At 40.3% G+C, this 18,778-nt stretch overlaps 2 protein-coding genes across 11 annotated transcripts in view; both read left to right on the forward strand.

Annotated features, from left to right (window-relative positions):
* CMSS1 (cms1 ribosomal small subunit homolog) overlaps positions 1-14,285 on the forward strand; it is a 247,877-nt gene extending 233,592 nt beyond the window's left edge. For 2 of the 4 annotated variants that reach the window (XM_074851983.1, XM_074851954.1), the window contains 8 exons: positions 809-880; positions 3,886-4,015; positions 5,245-5,304; positions 6,008-6,110; positions 7,558-7,618; positions 8,483-8,600; positions 10,163-10,251; positions 13,586-14,285. In XM_074851983.1, the coding sequence (XP_074708084.1) occupies positions 809-880; positions 3,886-4,015; positions 5,245-5,304; positions 6,008-6,110; positions 7,558-7,618; positions 8,483-8,600; positions 10,163-10,251; positions 13,586-13,669 (717 nt within the window). In that variant the 3' untranslated portion in view covers positions 13,670-14,285. The remainder of the gene's footprint in view (positions 1-808; positions 881-3,885; positions 4,016-5,244; positions 5,305-6,007; positions 6,111-7,557; positions 7,619-8,482; positions 8,601-10,162; positions 10,252-13,585) is intronic. The other 2 variants (XM_074851963.1, XM_074851973.1) reach the window with 2 other exon arrangements.
* Positions 14,286-14,392: 107 nt separating this feature from the next.
* Positions 14,393-18,778, forward strand: part of LOC141935600 (cell cycle control protein 50C-like) — a 32,292-nt gene continuing 27,906 nt past the window's right edge. For all 7 annotated transcript variants that reach the window (XM_074852023.1, XM_074852005.1, XM_074852041.1 and 4 more), the window contains exons 1-3: positions 14,393-15,225; positions 16,006-16,116; positions 17,382-17,483. In XM_074852023.1, the coding sequence (XP_074708124.1) occupies positions 15,013-15,225; positions 16,006-16,116; positions 17,382-17,483 (426 nt within the window). In that variant the 5' untranslated portion in view covers positions 14,393-15,012. The remainder of the gene's footprint in view (positions 15,226-16,005; positions 16,117-17,381; positions 17,484-18,778) is intronic.

Here is an 18,778-nt window from a genome sequence, read left to right on the forward strand (position 1 = left end):
CTCACTTCCTATGTTTTAGACAATTTTAGGTGACTAAGGACAAATCCTAACTCTGGCTTATGTGAACAGGGACTCTGATACAAATGGACCAATTCAACCTGCTCACACAGTCACCAAAGAGGGTTAATGATAGCAACACGTGTTGGATGAAGATTATTCTGAAATGTACCATGTATTTTTCTTGTGTGTATTTGACTCTGCTGTGAGGAGACAAAGCAAGAATGGGGCAGAACAAATTTGAAACATGTTTTCCTAAATTTTGCATTAGAAATGTAAAAGGAAATCCAGAGCATGGTTGTTTCCGATTATTCTCGTGCAGTTCCGTGGTATCTTTCACGTCTGGCTGCTCACCTTAGACCCGGTTATTTTAGAGCACTATTGGCAAAGATTTGAAAAACAATCACACGCAATAATAGAGATTAAAAATATAAACTTTGTGAAAGGTTTTGTCATGTTTTTCTCTTGATTTTTTTTTAATGTATCAAAACCTGCTTTTCCCCATTCTATGGAATTGTGACTACAACCTGCATGTTTCAACTTTCTGTTCTTTTATTCGCCTCTTGGTTACAATAACATAGATCTCAATTCCAAAATTACTCCAGATATATGTAACTGTAAGAATTTGATCCCTTCTACAGGTGTGGAAGCTTGGCTTTGTTTGTTTTTCCCTAACCCAGCATTATACTTTCTATATCCTCTCTTACCTCCCTTTGGTGACTTTCCCCACACCCCCAGCCCCAGTGATCAGATATCTGATGTTAAATCTTTTTTTTCTTTTTTTTTTTCTTTTTAAATATGTGCTTTGCAGCCTACAGAGTGTTTTCTAAGTCAGCCTGAAGAAAAACAAGAGAGCACTGTAAAGGCAAAGAGGAGGAAGAAGGTATGAATGTCCTAGAGACTGGGGACTGGGCAGTGGGCGCATGTGGGTACAGGATTCAGAATTGGGACAGCCCTGTGACAGTGAGAAGTAGTATGGTCATAAAGTTGCAGCTTCTTTTAGAGAAGAATAGAAATTCCTACTTTTTTGACTTCACTCAGAATACCCATTCCCAGCCTGAACTGTGGCATTGTGTCTGTCCTCCACTCAAGGGTTGTATATGTCTACACCCCACTTGCAAGTGTTGGACACCAGAGAAAGGTGGAATTTCAGTTGCTGCAGAATCTGCCTCATGTCAGCAGTGTGGTCAGGCTCCAGCTGCTGTTACATCTTTCAAGCCAAAAACTGTCCTTGTTCACTCTTCTTCTCATAGCATAAGTATATAAATAAATACTCTGTATTGTCCTTCTGGCCATGATCCATCCTCACCCTCAACAACAAATACACTCTGCAGTCTAGATGGAAATTATATGGCACCAGGCAAGTTAACTGTCTTTTGGGACAGACTGTAAATAGTTGGCTCCCTCACAAGGCTGAGAGGTGGCCTTTTTATATTATGTCAGGCCTCTTAATCATCCAGGGAATGGGAAGAGGGAAGAGTGGGATTTTGCTTTAAATGCAGCACTGGCAGAAGTGACGGTGCTTGTTCCACCGCTGCCAGAGCGAAAGCATCCCACGACAGAGGTTGGTGAAGCAGACCGAACAGAAAGACCCTGTTCTCAGGCAAACAATAGGCGCTTAGTTACATCTCTGCTTTCAGTGGAGCTGGGCCACTAAATTGACATACACAGCCTGTCAAAAAATCCATCAGGAAATATTTATCAGGTTGATCTATGGGTTCCAAACAAAGTGCTCTCCAAAAATAAGGAAGAGGGGCTTGGGGGGAACCCTTTGCTTTTAAGCATCTGGAATGAATTGGAAGAAAAATAATAAAACTTCCTGCATGAGGAACGTTTCCCCACAGCTCTCCTTGAAGGAAGAGAGTTTGCTCAGGTGTCCTTGCTCTTGCTCTTATGGAATTCCTTGTTACTATCAGGCTTCTCCTCTCCAGAGTGCCATAATTTTCCTGAAGCAACCAAGTGGCCCAATGAACAATGTAATGGTCCCATGGAACAGCGCCTTACGCTGAATTACCAAGTAAAATGAGCCTGATAGTTCTGTCTTGCTGCTGCTAAACCAGAGGTTCCCAAATGTGGTCACTTAAGAGGCAGGTTGTGGGGATGGGGCTGGAGAAGAGTATCTGTGGTTGATAGGAAGATCAACCAAGAGGTTCGGCTGTGGGCCTCACGCAAAGGCTGTGTGTGCTGCAGATGGCCTCTGGTCGTTCTCCGGGCAGACAGCTGGTGCATGGCAGAAAAATACAAGGGTGCCAACGGAAGGTGAATCTTGGGAAGGAATGCTGCTGGTTCAGGCGCTGCAAAAACCTGCCACACAGCCAGACATCCGCGGAAAGTCTGCCAGGGTCTGCAGAGGGCTCTGTACCAGGCCACGGGCAGACTGAAAGGAAAGCATAAGCACTTCGTCTCCATGTATCCCACTGTCAGAGATTCAGTCAGGGTCTCGCAGACACACAGCTGGCTTTTAGCAGAGGTGAAAGAGGCAGTGGCCAAAGTGGCAGGTGGCGGGGAGAGGCAGTTGCCTGCTTTGCCTTCGCTGGGGGATGGAGTGGCTTCAGCAGCCCCCGTATGGCTGTTCCCTGTTCAGCCTCCTGCTCCTTATGCTGACATTACGGGAGTATTTGGAATGTATTGGGCAAGAGGGGGAGATGGAGTGGTGGGGAATGGAAGAGGAGGAGGGAGTGGGTGCTGGGGTGAAGTGAGGGAGAGAGGGATGGAAGAAGATCTGTCCCCTATGTTAAAATTCCTGCTATAGCTCTCTTCAGAATTTCCATTGATCTTTGCTGCCCCAGACCTTAGCCTCCCAAACTTGCACTGAAGGTACCCACCACCTCTCCAAAGCTGCAAAAATGTTTCCAGGCCCACCTCATCTCTCTGTGAAATCTCACTTTGCCTCGCAGATATGTACCCTACTGCTCCATCCTAAGCACACTGTCCTGCTCCTTTTCACTTCTAGGCTCATGCTGCCGTGCATCCTCATGATGGCAAGTTCGGTTTAGCTTACACAGCTGAGAAACCTTGGGCTGGTCTTTCACCAATTAATCACTTCTCAGTGAGAATAAGAGGCTTCACATTCTTGCCATTCTCTCCAGGCTGCCTCAATCCTTGAAGATCTGCTGTTTTCTTAAATGCTGGCAGATCATTCCGATAACGGGAACCCTAGGCTATTCTATCCCCATGATCCACGTAATTACGGGGAAAAACACAGCAACACTTTCACTCAGTGAAAATTCAGACCTGTTATTTGCTAACATTCCTGAGGTGTAAAACACAGTCATTATGAACTCATGTCCAGGCTCTAAAAATTATACGTTTTGGAAGAACAAAGCAGCTGCTGAACTCTTTCTGCTTGACTTCTGGTTTTGTGAGCTTTTAACCCATTTTCTTCACACTTGCATGGTATTCTGTGAATGTAGCTAACCATCTTTTCTTCCAAAATAGATACTTACCCTGTTTTAATCAAAGTATAACCAAGACTCATATTACCTCTTGATTCTTGTTGTTATGCTTTAAGAATAATAAATTAAAACAAATTGTGAAAAAAGCCTGAATTTTTAAACTGATACTTAAGTGTAACACTAGCAAAACTCACAAAACCAGCTTTCTGTTATGTTTTTGTTACAGCAGCATTTCAGGTGAGTGCACAAGATTTTTTGACTTCAGGCTCCCAGACCATCTCATCAAAGTATATGAACTTGCATCTGAAGTCTGCATTCCCACTGAAGATGAAGGGAATCTTGTCCCATTGCGTTTTTTTCTAATTAAGCTGCAATTAAGCCAATATAACTGTATAAAGTTATGGAGGAACATTTATTTACAGTGTTGTTAGCTAGCCAAAGAGCAGTAATTACAGAAATGCCATACTTACCCATTTTACTTGGTTTTTTTTAGAAGAAAATTTCTGATATTCTGGAAAAATCTGCTCCAAAACCTGGTGTCCCTGCAGATCTACAAAACCTGCTTAGTCAACATTTTGGTGAAAACCGTTCAGTGATTGAAATAGAGGAATTAAAGCTGTCAGGTAACTCATCCTGTATTTAACAGATAAATAATGTTTTCTTCATGATACTGTTGAGGTATTTTTCTGCAGAAGAAAGAGGATTTTGGGGACAGGTCTTGATTTGTACTTTTTAATGGAAATATTTTCTTATACTGTATATTAATTTGCTGTTTAAATAGAGATGTTTCTTTGAAATAAATGTGAGGTTTCTTGCAGTTATGGAAATGAAAAGAAACATTGTTTAAATGTGCCCTTTTATTGTAAAGTTTTAATTTCAGGACCTCACTTTTCTAATAGAAATTATATTATTCATAGTAATAGATTCCAGGATGCTAATGGAGAGAGTGAAAATGTATTTTGTTTTGGGGATTATCTGAGTCACTAATACTGTGTTCGAGATGTTGAATGCAATGGTTTTTCAGGGAGTGGCATGAAATGAGGTGGCAGTTTTGGTCTAAGTGTAAAGTGGCCAAGTTTCAACCATGACGAGGACCCTCTTGTTTCCCGTATTCTGTCTCCAGTTAAAAGCCGGTGATAGAAAAATCAAAGCAGGACAAGGCAGGGTTAGCTTCTGTCAGTTGGTGGTTGCATTAGAGATGAAGGCAACATTGACCTTCTCTGCCCCTTACTCTGCAGATAGAGGCACTGTCATTTTACAGGCACTGCCCATTATTTGTTGGTATTGCTCATGAAGAGCAAATGGCCTGGAAAGGCATTAAAATGCAGTGTGGGTATTGCCGTTCGGGTCGATACAGTTAGGTGGGTTACCACGGTATGGGAGGGCACCTCCTGACAGGCAGATTATTGGTAGGTTCTTGCATTTACACAGTATGAATTGTGTGGGCAATCTACAGACATACCCCAGCAGCGGTGGTTGGAGGAACAGTCTGGCAGGTTGATGTAAGGCTTCTGGGTAAGACTTTTGATTGATTGTGCCAAAGACATGTGAAAACTTTTTTTAAAGCGCCTGATCACACCTGTGCAACCCTGTATTCAGGGCTTCATGGTGGGAGAGAAGGAAGGAATTGCAGTTGCGTTGAGAGATGACACTTTTCATTAATGTGTCCAATATAAAGCTTCTTGCACGAGGTGTACATTAATTTTTGTTTCACAAATGGTGATTTATCGATGATGGATTTTAACACAGCTGTGATTTCATCAATATAACTAGAGGTTATGCTGCAAACAGATATGCTCCTTTTGCTGTTAAAAATACATCAACAAAAATACTTGTTTCTTTATGTTTTCAGATTCCTGTTTTTTGCCAGCCAATGATCTCACCCACAGTTTTTCTTCATACCTGAAGGAAAGTGAGTTAAAATGTTGGTCTGGATGAGATGAATGTTGTATGAAAAACATTGTTAATGCAATATTATTGCAGTGTTTATCTGTACCTCCAAGTATTTTAAATTATGAAATATTAATAACTTCAAGACTTTTTTCTTTTTCTTTTTTTCATGACAGGTCTTGTTTTTCTGGCTCATTTTTACTCTATCACTTTTTTGGTATCAAAATGTCCTAGGGTTTCTTTTAACTGCTAGGGATTATTTGTCAGTAATTTATTGTGGCTTCATAAGTAGGTGTATGTATTATCTTACAGTAAAAATCCTGCAGCTGTCTGCTGATGTGAACCAATAGAATTTTTATTCTCTTGTACATTTATATAGAACTTCTGGTCTGGTAAATGCTTCTTTTCAATTGGTTTTCTCTGATACAAATTGCCATATGTGGCAGATGAAGACAATGGGTTTGTTGCCTTACAAACTCTTGATTTTTAATGCTTATCTGATTTTTTCAGTTGTGTGATATTTCTGTATTTTATTTATTTTGGGCATTTTAGTTTCCAATTTCTCAACCATGACTAAATGTCAAAGTGTTGCCAGAGATCCAGACCTCATAGGAGTCAGCGTGTGTGTTCTTGCTGCTGGCTACCATTCATCATGTACTCTTGTAATTTAAACTTGTGGTGTGTAGCACTTTCTCTGTGTGTGTACACTGGCTTTCTCATTGCAGTCTGTCCGAAGTGGGCAAAACTCCGTAAAAACCACAGGGAGAAGAAGTCAGTGGTCATGCTGGTTATCTGCAGTTCTGCCCTTCGTTCCTTGGAACTTATCAAGTATGTTGATAGCAAATGTTATACTGAGGTTGGCAGTCAGTCAGAGGTTTTGTCTTGGAACCACAGACATAAAGGCAAAGCTGGGACACTCCTCTGCTAGCCAACAAATTCATTGACTCAAACTGATGCAATATCCCTTGCTTCTTTAAACTGTGGGAGTGTGGTGCTTGGTTTTAGACTGAAGTAACACTTAGTACTTCAGTTGCATGGGAGTGCTATTTTTGTTGAAAACCAAAAATAAAGTGTAACCAATTTCGGGGAAACATGAAACATGTTATACTTGGGAGCAGAGTAAACCCATGAAACATCATGATCCACCACTAGAAATCGTGACTTTGCACCAAAGGCAATGAGGACGTGGTGTTCCAGGGCCTGAGGTGCATCTGGCCTGGGTGCCTCCAGGTCTGTGTCCGTGTTCTCAGCTGGCTCAGGCTGGCAGAACTGCTCTGCAGAGATGATGGTTTTCAGTGTTCTCTGTCCTTTTTTTTTTTCTCTTCTCTATCCTCCCCCTTCTCATTCTAGAAGTCTTGATGACTGATGAATTAACGTGAACCTCACAAATTTCATGGTTGTCTTTTGTGTCTTGTCCCCATTTCCTGTGAATATCTGTCAGTACGACATGAGGTGGAGAGTTGGGAAGTTTGACTCCGTGCCTGAAGTGGAAGCATAGATACAGCAGATGTGCCAGTAGTGCTTAGCCCCTCCATGCTGGTATTACCATCTGAGACTTAGGGGGTTTATATGTACACTCGTATATAAACCTTAAGCTTTGCTCAAGAGAAAACTGAAAATTTGGCACGCTGCAAAAAACATGCAGAGAACACTGCCTTAAATGACGTTCAGTAAATACTGAAAGTGTTGTCTCCTGCTTGATTAATACAGAACGTGGAGTTGTTACTGTGTGCCAAAATGGAGTGTCAGAAAAACAAGTCAGGCTTTCCAGCAAATGTGTTTTGGTGAACTGGAATTTGGGCCATCTCTGCAGTAAAGGCTGTGGCAGCCTACCTTTTCCCAGCAGCCACACCTCAGGAAGGCTCTGTAAGCTGTAGATTGGTCCATACACAGATCTTTCATTTTGTGCACACACACACGTGTTCATACATGTCTGTATCTCAGTCACTGAGGGATTTTTGAGTTAGAATTTGGCAATTAGTTTTGAACTAAGTTAGCTGTGAAAGCACAGACCATAATTATTAAATATTATCGTAAAAGCTATCTAAACAGTATTGCACCCTACTGATATCTTCTTTCTGTGTGTCCAGTTGTTGATCCCTGTTGATCAAGTAGCAAACAAGAATGTACAAAATGTTCAAAGTATGAGCAGGGGTCACCGGGGAACTGTGTCTCAAGCGTATTGAGAAATGCCAGTTAGTTTTGTTTTCCTGCTGTGTGGTCTTAATCCCAGCCCTGATGCTTGCATTTCCTTTTCCATTTTTTTTCTTGCTAGGTCAATGACAGCGTTTAAAGGAGACTGCAGAGTTCTCAAGTTGTTTGCAAAGCACATAAAGGTAAGAGAGCAGCAAGGGAATTTTTACAGAACAACTAAACAACTAACTAGCGTTGTACCATTTTGTTTTTAAACCATTTAGCAGTAGTGTCTGTCATATAGTGTTCATATAATGTTCCTTTAGGTAATGCTTCCTCTGGTAACCCAGTGTTGCAGTTTGAGGAATCTAGCCAGACACCATCTCCAATAGCTCTGCTGCAATCCTATGCAGAATGTAGATGCTTATGCACGTGCTGTTTTAAAGATATTCCCCATTCCTCTGAGGTGCTCACTCAGATGGCTTTTGCCTCTTTAAATAGAAGGCTTACACACACAGGTTTGTAGAAGCAAGCTGTACCAGCACCCACATTTGCATTCTGCCAGTTGGATGCCCAATATCCGTACCTGTTGGAGAGCACAGATTATGGGCATCTTGGAAGTAATGAGTGGACATTTGGCCTTTGATATAAATGCTGTTGAACACACAAATGCCACTTGCTTTATTTCACCCTTTTCCAGTGTCTTCATCTTGAAGCAGTTTAGAGCTAATTCAACTTTGTCCATTTTCCAGATACTTCCAGAGAATTTGTTTAAATGCTGAAGGAAGCATACTGTTCTCACCTCCGAAAATAGTCGGTGCAATAGCAGATTTTTGAAGTTGAAAATGACTGAACTTCTAGAGAAGTGTGATGCCCAGCTGGCTGTTACATTTCTTAAACTTTCTCCCAGATATATCAGTTTGACAGTTTGAAAGATGAATAGCATTTGTTATTTGATGGTATTCTAGAAGGAGATACTATGAGATGAATTTATTTCCAGCTCTTTCAGAAGAAATTTTAAAACAATTGTGGTTTTACTATCGTTTGTCTTTCTGTCTTCAAATTAGATAAAAGAACAGATGAATATGTTGGAGAAAGGTGTGTTCCACATCGGGGTTGGAACTCCTGGGAGAGTAAAAGCACTAGTGGAGCAAGGTAGGAGAACAAGGCGGGTTTTCTCCTTAGGTAAGTTATACTTGGTCTCCTGAGAAGCAAGACTTCAGTTGGTTTTGAAGTGCTTAGATTGACATGAATCTGTGGATTTGGGTACTGAACTGTACAGTGCTGTTTCTCCACTTTGCCATTCAAAATGAGGTCCAGATTCTAGTAGTTGATTTTATGATCACTTTAAGCTAGCATAAATCAGGATTACCAGAGAAAGACAAAGCAATACTTCCCCTTCCATCCCCCAGTCAGTGCCTGCTTATTCCCCCTTCCTGCTTCTAGTGCTAGCCCAGGAGTCTGTTTGGCAGCCCAGTGAACTGATCCCAATTAGAACTGATCCCAATTAAAACAAAACCAGGGTGCACACAAAATCAGGTAATGAGCAGGCAGAGGTGGGGGACTTCCTCTTTTGGCAGGAATACTGTAACGTTTAAAGCTCCAGGAAACCAAACACTGCAAGTAAATCAAAAGGAAATAATGGCAGAAGTCATTGTATCATATGTCACTCTGAGCTCAGTGTAAACTTTTGTGAGGGGCGGATGAAAGATCTGTTTGCCGATTAGATTTTATTTCTGATTTGCCTGTAATGAAATTAATTATTCTATATAAATCTCCTTTTCTCGTACCAAATTTTGAGTACTTTTACTTACTTAATAGACATTATGTACACAAAGAAAAACAAACAACAAAATGACAAGATGATAAGGTGATTCTTTCTGTTCCTCCTTCTAAACACTGCCATGCTCTGACTATGGTTTCTTGGACAGGGACTGGCTGTGGGTCAAGACTCTTCCACTCCTTCCAAAAGGGTACAGGAGTAGCATCATTTTGTTGATGCTGTGCCCTGCACCAACATTAAATCGTTACTGCTCAGCGTGTCAGCACATTGCCATGCTAGGTGGAGGCAGCTGATGGCAGGCACACAAGGTGTATTATCTTATCCTAAGGTCTAGTCCTTTTTTGACACCTTAGTGTTGCAGTGGCAGGTCACTAGAGAATGGAGAGGAGTCAAACCTGATACGAAAAATTGTGGGCATCGTGTAGAAGACCAGGGAAAAATAGGGGAACAGCTGGAGGGCCAGTTCAGAAAAGACATTTTTCTTCTTTCACCACTATTTATTTGGAAGATAAAGGAATGCTTCAGCAGCACCACTGACCTGACCCACATCTGCATAGCACCCAGTCCTGTAAATTGCTAAACACTGTCAGTTCCTGTTAACAGGAGTTTTCAGGCTAGGGTCCTTGTAACCTACCAGCTCCTCATCAGCTGTGGAAATTCAACTCCTGCGGTTTCATCAAGAGGAAGCTTGAGGAATTATTTTCTGGCAGAGTGTTAGCTCTTGACAAGCCTGGCAACAGTAGTTGCTCTGCTTTTGTGTTTATCTTCCAAAAAGGCATGGGATTATGTGGTTCAGGGAGTTTGCAGTGTCAGTGCATTAGTTTTCCAACCAGCAAATGTAGTACTTAAGTGTTCAAAGGTTAGTTTCCTTGGAAACAGACAGCAAAGGATGTAAAAGCCAAAAATCATTTTGATAAGCACATGTCATATTATCTTCGTAGTAAAATGTATGTTGCATTTGTAGATGGCCTGTTCTTGAACTCCACAAAATATATGATTCTGGATTGGAACTGGAGAGATCAGAAACTAAGGAGAATGATGGATATCCCTGAGGTATTGTACAAGCACCTGTATATATTATATTCTGTGTATTCATTGCTTTTGATTCTAGTGCCCAGATCTTGGTCAGTAAGTTTTTCTTTCTGTAAAGCTGACTTCAGTGGTCTAGAAACACAAAGAAGTCAACATTTGACTGGTAAGTTTGTATTCTTAGGTCTCAAAATTACCTCCTGAGAAAGACTTTTTTCTTTTTTGTTGTGAGTCACAGCTGTGACTTCTATGGTTGTGCTGTGAATTTCTCCTGTTAATTCTAGATGGTTGTTCTACCTGTTCCCAGGAAGTTTTCTCAGCAAGAGGACTTTGTGCAAAAGTTTTCTCAAAAACTAAATAAAACTTTGGAGAAGCATTTATTTGTCTCCATCTGAGAGTAAGATAACTTCTTGTGAATAAATCTACAGACAGTTGTCTTTTTTTTTTGTTTGTTTGGCAAGAGGTAGAGTACAAACTATGTAGAGCCATCCATCGTTTGTAGACTCCTTTTAAGATAATTCCCCATTCTTTTCAATTCTGCAATCCAGGTTTTACATTTATTGCTGTGACAAGGCATGTTTGCCATATGCTGTGGGGCATCAGCTGGTATCTAGCCAGAGAGTGAAAGAGGCAGATTCCTCCATCAGTCATTGTTAGAAAACTCCCAATTTCCTGCAGTGTCTCCGGTGTTTTTGCACATTTAGAGCAGGCCAATATGCAGAATCTCCAGGGAAAAAGTACTTTTTTTCTATGTGGACATTAAGTTGTTTCAGGAGTGAAACAAATTACCAGTCATTAATCCTTCTCTGCCCTCGTCTGTGTATTTGAATGTGCTGTATTTTACAGTCCCACATACACAAAGATACATGTTCCTAATGATCTCGGATCAAGTGCCCCGCAAAAACATACCCTGCAGAAGTGAAGTACCAAAAAAAGCTTTGCTTTTTGAGGCAAGGAGACTCCCTCTTGTGGTAAATACATATAAGGCTTTTTTGTATGGTGCTTGTACTTATCTGCAAGTTTTTTAAAGAGCAGAGAACTCAAATTCACAGACATAGTGGTACAAAAAGTGCTGGTTGCAATGGGATGGATTTTTTAGGTCAACTGAAGTAAATATACAGACAGTAGACTATAGGTGATCCACCTCAACTGAAGATTGTGTTGCTAATATTTGATTCTGGGTGATTGCAAACCTGAACTATCCCTTTCAGCTCATTGCATTTCTGCATGTCTGTCTAGGAATATAGGCCAAAAATTGTGACTCCAGATGTATTTTATTAACGCAAATCTTAAGGCTATCAACATCAAAATGTTAAGGCTTAGTTTAAGTTAAAACCAAGTAAGTGGGAATACTGCACCTTCATGCATAGTGTTAGCATAAGGAATAGATATTTATGTCTGATTACAGGATAGTGAATGTGATTTCTAAAAAGTCTTCAAACCTGCCCTTGACACAGGTAACACAACATACAGAAAGGTTTTTGACATCTTGAGCTAAGTAAGTGGAGCATCTTGCAGCTATTTGTCCTGCTGCAGACATCGGGCAGATTCCTGAATTTATAAGGAATGTCAGCAATAAGAAATACCCAAATAATGTTTTGGAGATAAGGCATCTTAACACAGGAGAAACCAGTGGGATGTTTTGGCAACTTGCAGACTTGAAATACGGAATACAGTCTTAGTGAGCAGAGGATCTTACTCTTCTACTTGTATAAAAATTGTCAAACACACGCTATGAATAATGCTAAGTTTTCTCAAAGAACAGAGGAATTGTAGTACAAAAAAAGTAATTTAGAGAATTGGCAGTTCGGTTTACTAATTTCTTTCATCCTGTATTAGTTGTGGAGGCAAAATTTTACCCTTAAAAATAAAAACGAGGCATACTGACCTATTTTCAGTGCAAACCTTAATTGTCAATAATTCCTTCACGTATTTAAGATGCTGCATTGCTAAGTTTCACTGTAATTACACCAGAAAGCAAGAACACCTGGAAGCACATGTCCGTTCTTCTTGCTGTTATTGTATTCACCTGATGTTCAGTGGAGAACATGTACCCAGGAGTATATTCTGATAAATATATGAATTAAAAACACATTAAATCTTCCCACATGACAGTCCTGTATCCCATCATATCCACGTAATGGATGGTGCCCTGATCCACTGCTCTCATTTCAGTAGTTAATGCTGTTGGATTTTTTTTCCTCTGTTTCTGTGCCTCCCACTTCATTCATCCCAAACAATGGAAAGAAGGAAGTAAAAAGAAAACTTACAAAGAAACCAGAGGAGGGGTGAATGAGTTTATCAGACTCTGTCTTGGCACACTGGAGTTATGTTAAAGCATAAAGGTTTAAATGAAAATTGATCGTATGCTTTCTGATCTGACCAAAGGACAAGCTCCCTGCTTTGAAAGCTTTGTGTATAGAGGTTGATGGCAATACAGAGCTGTCTCAACTCCTCAGATTACTTGTTCATAAGATTCAAATGGAGTTTTTTCAACAAAAACCAATATTGTATTGCCTGCAAACAATAAAAACACTGAGCCTTGAGTAAGTTTGAAAATATGGAACATTTAAGTTTCAGCTTCATGAAAGTAAAGAGGTTTGTAAGAAATGGACTTGTCATGAAAAGACAACTGTTTTCACCCTCATGTAGCACATGCAGTGTGGAATAGAATCAGGCTTTCTCATATAATTTATTCCTGTGGAAAGTGGAGGCACAGAAGGATATAATCCTGAGAGAAAATTTGCAAATAAGTTATTTGTAAGTGGGAAGAGGGAGCTATAAGGAGACTCTGGACTAACCACGATGACAGAGAATCTTGTGTTCCTGCTGAAATATGCAGTCAATATTTACTCTCAAATATGTTTGTCTTTTATCTGTAGATAAGCAATAAATTACAGCCATACCCGTGTTATAAACCAAAGTACATGCAGCACATAGACCTGACCTTCATGCTCACTTCCATTCAGCTGTCTCCGACACAGGCAGCGTGGTGGCCCTTGCAGTGCAGCACTGCCCTTGTACTACGTGATAGAGGTTGATACTCTGGAAAGTCACACGGGGATTTTGCAGCCCAGGATGAACCTCTTGCTGTGGCATGTTTTATCAGCTCCGTACCAAGGACAGCTTTTCTGTAGCCATCTTAGATGGGACTTCATGAGCTGTAGTTGTACTTCAGGATTGCAGAGCAAATGCTAGGTATTGTACAAAATGGAAACATTCTAGAGCTCAGGACCTTGTATGGGAACATCTTTAATTTCTAATTCTATAGTGAGGTGTCCGAGTAAATAAATAATGGTATTTAGCCAAAGCATTATCAGTAACTTTTGATACTTTATTTTATTTTTGTTTTCTTCAGATAAAGAAAGAAACAATTGACCTACTGGAGATGAGTATTATAAAGCTGTGCAGAGAGGGGTCTGTGAAACTGGGACTCTTTTAATGGTTTTACCAACAAGGAAGTCATTTGCAGCTACGTTTTACTATTATCCTGTCTACAATTGGCAAATGGGTGATGGAATCAAGAATTTTGACTTCCCGGAGGTCTGTCAATACAGAAAGAATGCACATTGCAACTTTTTCTGAGTTTCTTTTTCTTTTAATTACAAACCAGAAGTTTTGTTTGTAGTTTTAGTATGATTTTTGTTGCAGGAACAGTGTGATCCTGAAATTAGTTACATTGCATTCACCTGCTAGATTTACTACTACATATCACTTTTAAGACTTTGAAGATGAGCAAACTTGTGTGTGAAAGTCTTTGTACAACTTAATTTTCTGTTATCTCCCTCTGCTGTCTCAAAGGAGACATTTACTTCTCTCACCAGAGTGGTAATTAGTTCTTGCCCTCAAGGGTCTTTGAAAAAGTTGTATGAATTTCAGTAATTTGTCAAAAAAGTATTTTTTACCTATCTAGAGCTGGCCAAATGCTATTTTTTGCTATTACATGATAAATTATCTGTATGTTATATTGAGACTTTATTTTGGTTAAACTGTTGAAGTGTGCAAAAAATATTCTTCTGTTTGTCCATTTAAATTAAAAGGAGATGGTCTCTGGGTGATTCTTCTGTCATTGTGGATAGTAGGGAATGGATGGATTTTTTTCAGAGGACAAGATGAATAGAGGTGAGCAAAATCGTCAGCATCTTCGAAGGCCATTGATCCAGCTCAGATGTTTTGAGAATGAGTTGACCTTTCGTGATAAAGAACACCTAACCTTTTTACAACTTTATCTTGCATCTGAATCAATAGCAATGAATGTAGTAGGTTAAGAAAATTGATTTGGTCTTCCAAAGCAATGTTTTCTGTCCAGTGCTGTCTCAGTACCTGCAGTCCTCCCCAGTGGCATCCAGTGCAGTTGGAGTAGAGCTTCTTTCATTGTGTGCCATGCCTGTTAGCTTGGCAGCTATGGGAGTGAAGGGAGAAGAAATAATACATCTGAGATTGCACAGAAATTCCAGTATAACTGGCAGTATCCCTGCAAATGAATAAGACATAACAAATCCTACTGAATTGTGGGGCAGGCAAAAGCAGATATTTAAGCTTTTCCAGGAGGCAGGAGCTTGACACCCTGACCAAAGTACACAATCGTTTGATTGGTACAAGCTGATCATGGGGATCCAGGCACAAATGTAGAAAATGAGGAAGAGAGAGATCTGGTTAATAAGTAATTCCTGGCCATAATGCAGGTGTGAACAAACAATACAGTTTCCCAACAGTAAGGACAGTATCTCAGCTAAAACACTCTCCAGCACAAGTATATTATTCCTTCCTGTCACCACGAAGAAAATGAAAAACAAGATGAGTTTTCTACAGCAAGGAGGAGAGACGCGTCCTTCCAGATGTCCGGATAACAGCGCATTCAAGCAACAGAAGCTGCCAGCTTGGAAGCCCCAGATGACCATTGCGACTGTGCTCCCCAGCTTCTTCCTCACAGGCGCCTTCTGCCTCGCTGTGGGCGTCTGCCTCATCCTGTCCGCAAACAGGGTCAGAGACATCCAGGTTGGTTTGGAGGTGGTGTTCTTAGATATTCCACGAAGAAGAAACTGGGCTGTGTTTGGAGGGAAAAGGCTTTGAATTTTTGATTCTGGATAAAGATGGTAGCAACAGCTTCATGCCTTGGACGTGTGTCTAGCAGCCAGTATTCCTGTGAAAATCCTCAGGGATGGTTCATCACCGATAAAATCCAAGCACTGGGTAGTAATGTCTGAAATCTGGGTGGTAATTACAGCCACTGGCTGGTAATATGACACATTGTCATTATTTCCTGGGTCTTTGAGGGGAAATAAACTAATCCCTTTGATAGCGTTTGGTACTAGAGGAACATATGTGTTTGCTGGGGCAAAATGCAAGAAGCCCTGATGTTTAAATGCCTCCTGGAGGCAGGGTTGTTTAGACATGTGGTGGTTGGAGCCAATGCTCAGCACTACATCCAGGCTGTTCAAGAGGGGTGGGCCGTAACGCATGTGGGGATTTGTCAAGCATTACTTGGTCAGCCAGACCAAGCTGCAGAAGTGTTCTTCACTCAGCACTCCTTTGCCGAGGAGCAGATGTGGAGGTTCTGCAACAGTCAGCAAAAGGCTCTAAAACAGCTTAAAACTAGGGATAAAATCTGTGAATGTTCATTGAGGCCAAGTCCTGATTCTCTGCCTCTGTCGATTTTTAACAATGTTTTTAGCAGTCCAGAGTCACTTGCAAGAGAACTGCTCTGAGAAGGCTTGGAGCTTTTCCCGTGTGCATGGCCTTTATTACAGTATCTCTGCTTGTTTGTTTCTTTGACAGATTGATTATTCAGATAAATGCTCAGATTGTTCAAAACTCCGTGAAAATTCATCTAATTGGAATAAGGAATGCCACTGTTCCGTTAATTTCACACTAAAAGAAGATATATTGGTAAGTGGATACAAAAAATGAACTCAAGGAGCTTAATAGCTCCTGTCACTTATATCCCTAAATGATAAAATATACTATTTCTGTTCTTCTTCTGTTCAGCTCCTGACTGAATTTTCTTTGTGCTTTTTAAAAACATGAAATACTCAAAATATTACACTTTTGACTTTGCTATTAATTTTGGTACATGTTAAAAATAATCAGGAGCAGGCTACCTCTGTCCTTGGTTGGGAGATGTCCAAGGATTTGATGGGGATGGAGGAAATGGTGTTTGATTGAGGAGGTGACCTCTCTGCATCTCTTTCTTTCAGTATGTAGCAAACCCTTGGCCTTGGCCTGGAGTTGGTTGTTACTGCATTGCTAAGCTCTCAAATGAGAAGGAAATCCGAAGCTCTGACCATTTGTCATAAGTAAACCCCTGTAGTCTTTTACAAGGGTTATGCTGCTAATCCCCAAGGTCCTTCAAATAATTCAAGTCTAGTAATGTCACTGCAGTTTCATTTGGGAAAAGTATCTTTCATTTCCTGTCCTAAACTACTGGGTCATGTCGCTGAGACTGTTAAAAGGCTTCATGTTCCTCCAAAGAGATGTTATGCTAAGTACTGCATTAATGATCCCTTGAAATTACAGTGCAATTTAAATTATATAGTCACTTTAGGGTTCTTCAGTATTGAAGAGGCTGTTAAAATACTCCGTAATTCTTCAGATTAGAGTGATGTTTGAGATGCAATGTTTATTTAACTGAAAGGGTTTTTATCATTTAGTAATCCTCTTTCTTGCTTATATTTGCCTGCCTAGCATCTCCTTTTAATCACAGGACTAAACTTTCAAAAGGGTTCAAATAATTGGTGAGAGGCAGCCTTATTTTTCAAAAAATCAGAAGGAATTAAGAGCTAATGGGTACTTGTTGAAGTTTTTTGTGCACCTTCTTTTATGGGAAATGAGTGTCTCTCTCCATGAAATTATTCATAGTCATTGCAGGTTCATGACCAGCTGTGCCATCTTGAGTAAAAGGGTAATCCAGCATTTCTATTTGGTTTCTTCTGGTGACTTAAAGTATGTTTAATTTTGTGCCAAAATACTAAAACTTTCAGTTGGGGCAAAGACTAGATTCTAGCCAGTGTCCGCTGAAGTAATTGCTTGGTGTAGTTACCAACACTTAAATATGAATTGAGTACTCTCTTCCCCTCTCTTTTTTAGCAAGTAATAGGATTTCTCTTTGTCTGCATGAACTCACCTTATTAAAGGGATTTATCCTTGAATTCTAGGGTGACATTTTTATGTACTATGGCCTGCAAAACTTCTATCAGAACCACCGTCGATATGTGATATCAAGAAGTGACGCACAATTGTTGGGTCGAAATGTAAATGTAAGTTTTCTTCTTTATATTATGAGATCATCAGTATTTCCATTGGGTGCATCTGTGACCGTACGGAGAGCTAACTAGGCGTAACTGGGAGTGTGTTAACATGGCTCTAGGGAATAATATGAAGGTACAGATTTTCAGTGTTTGGTCTCTGCTTTTATGATTGTTAGGGCCCTTATTTCTAATAAGTTAGTGAGAGAGGAAGATTGAGGGGGTAAATAAAAGGTGTCAGTCCAGTGTTGCAATTCTCAAACCTGCACCTTGTAGGAATGCTGATTAAAAATATATTGTCTCTTTCAAGTAAATCTGTGGAAAGCTTTTCCTTCTAGTGTTTTGAGTCATCTTAGCCAGAAATGTTTTAAGCTGTGCTTTTATTATAGGGTTAGGGAATTAAGTTATTCTAAGTCTTTTATTTTGCCATCTGGCTTTGGAAGTGGAGAAGGAGCAGTAAAAGGTTTATGGTGAAATAGGTGATCATGTAGCATTCTAAGTATGCAATTTAGAGTTCTAAAGAGGAGGCTATACACCATCACCTGCAGCAGGCCTGCATAAGGAAATCGGAGAATGCAATCATGGCATTCAGGGTTTTTACTTACAAATCTAAAAGACGTTTTCTTTGGCTTAGAAGTAGCACTTCTTAATATACACACAGTCCACACAGCCTCTCAGTACATATAATGATTGTGCCATAATAATCTGTTGTTTCTATAAAATGGTGCTTGTAACTCTCAAGATGTGTTCCCCGTACATCTGCTTCCCCAGGTGTCCCGTCAGCTTGTTTGCATCCAGGTGCAACCGCTTTTGGCTTTTATGCCAATCAGATACACAGCTCATTAGAGTTACTTGAAAATATTTCTGTGTTTAAACCCGGAGATTTATAGTTTCACATGAACTGGCACAGGAGAGATGTGATAAATTTGAGATGGGCTTTTGTTTTTCATGCTGTGTCTTCATGCATCAGGATTTCCCCAGACAGAACTGCAGTAGTGTGGCTGACTGCATCCGCTGTTCTCCACCGCTGAAGCAGTCCAGGTCAGAATTAAAAAGAAGGAAAAATGAGATGTTCTAGGGTAAGCCAAGGCTTCACTGGAACATTTAAAATTATAGCTATGTTACAATAGCAGATCCCCAAAGAAGTTTTTGTAGTCTGGAGTTTGCAAGACTGCAGCAGAATTTGGTGAAGACCTTAAGTTTACTTACCATGATATGAAGGGTATTCCTCAGCTACACACGTGTTGGATGTACCTCTAATGTGACTTCATTATTCAGTGGCTTTTCAGAAGAAGTAATGGGAAGAG

The sequence above is a fragment of the Strix uralensis genome, chromosome 2, assembly GCF_047716275.1.
Source record: "Strix uralensis isolate ZFMK-TIS-50842 chromosome 2, bStrUra1, whole genome shotgun sequence".
Taxonomy (NCBI): Eukaryota; Metazoa; Chordata; class Aves; order Strigiformes; family Strigidae; genus Strix; species Strix uralensis.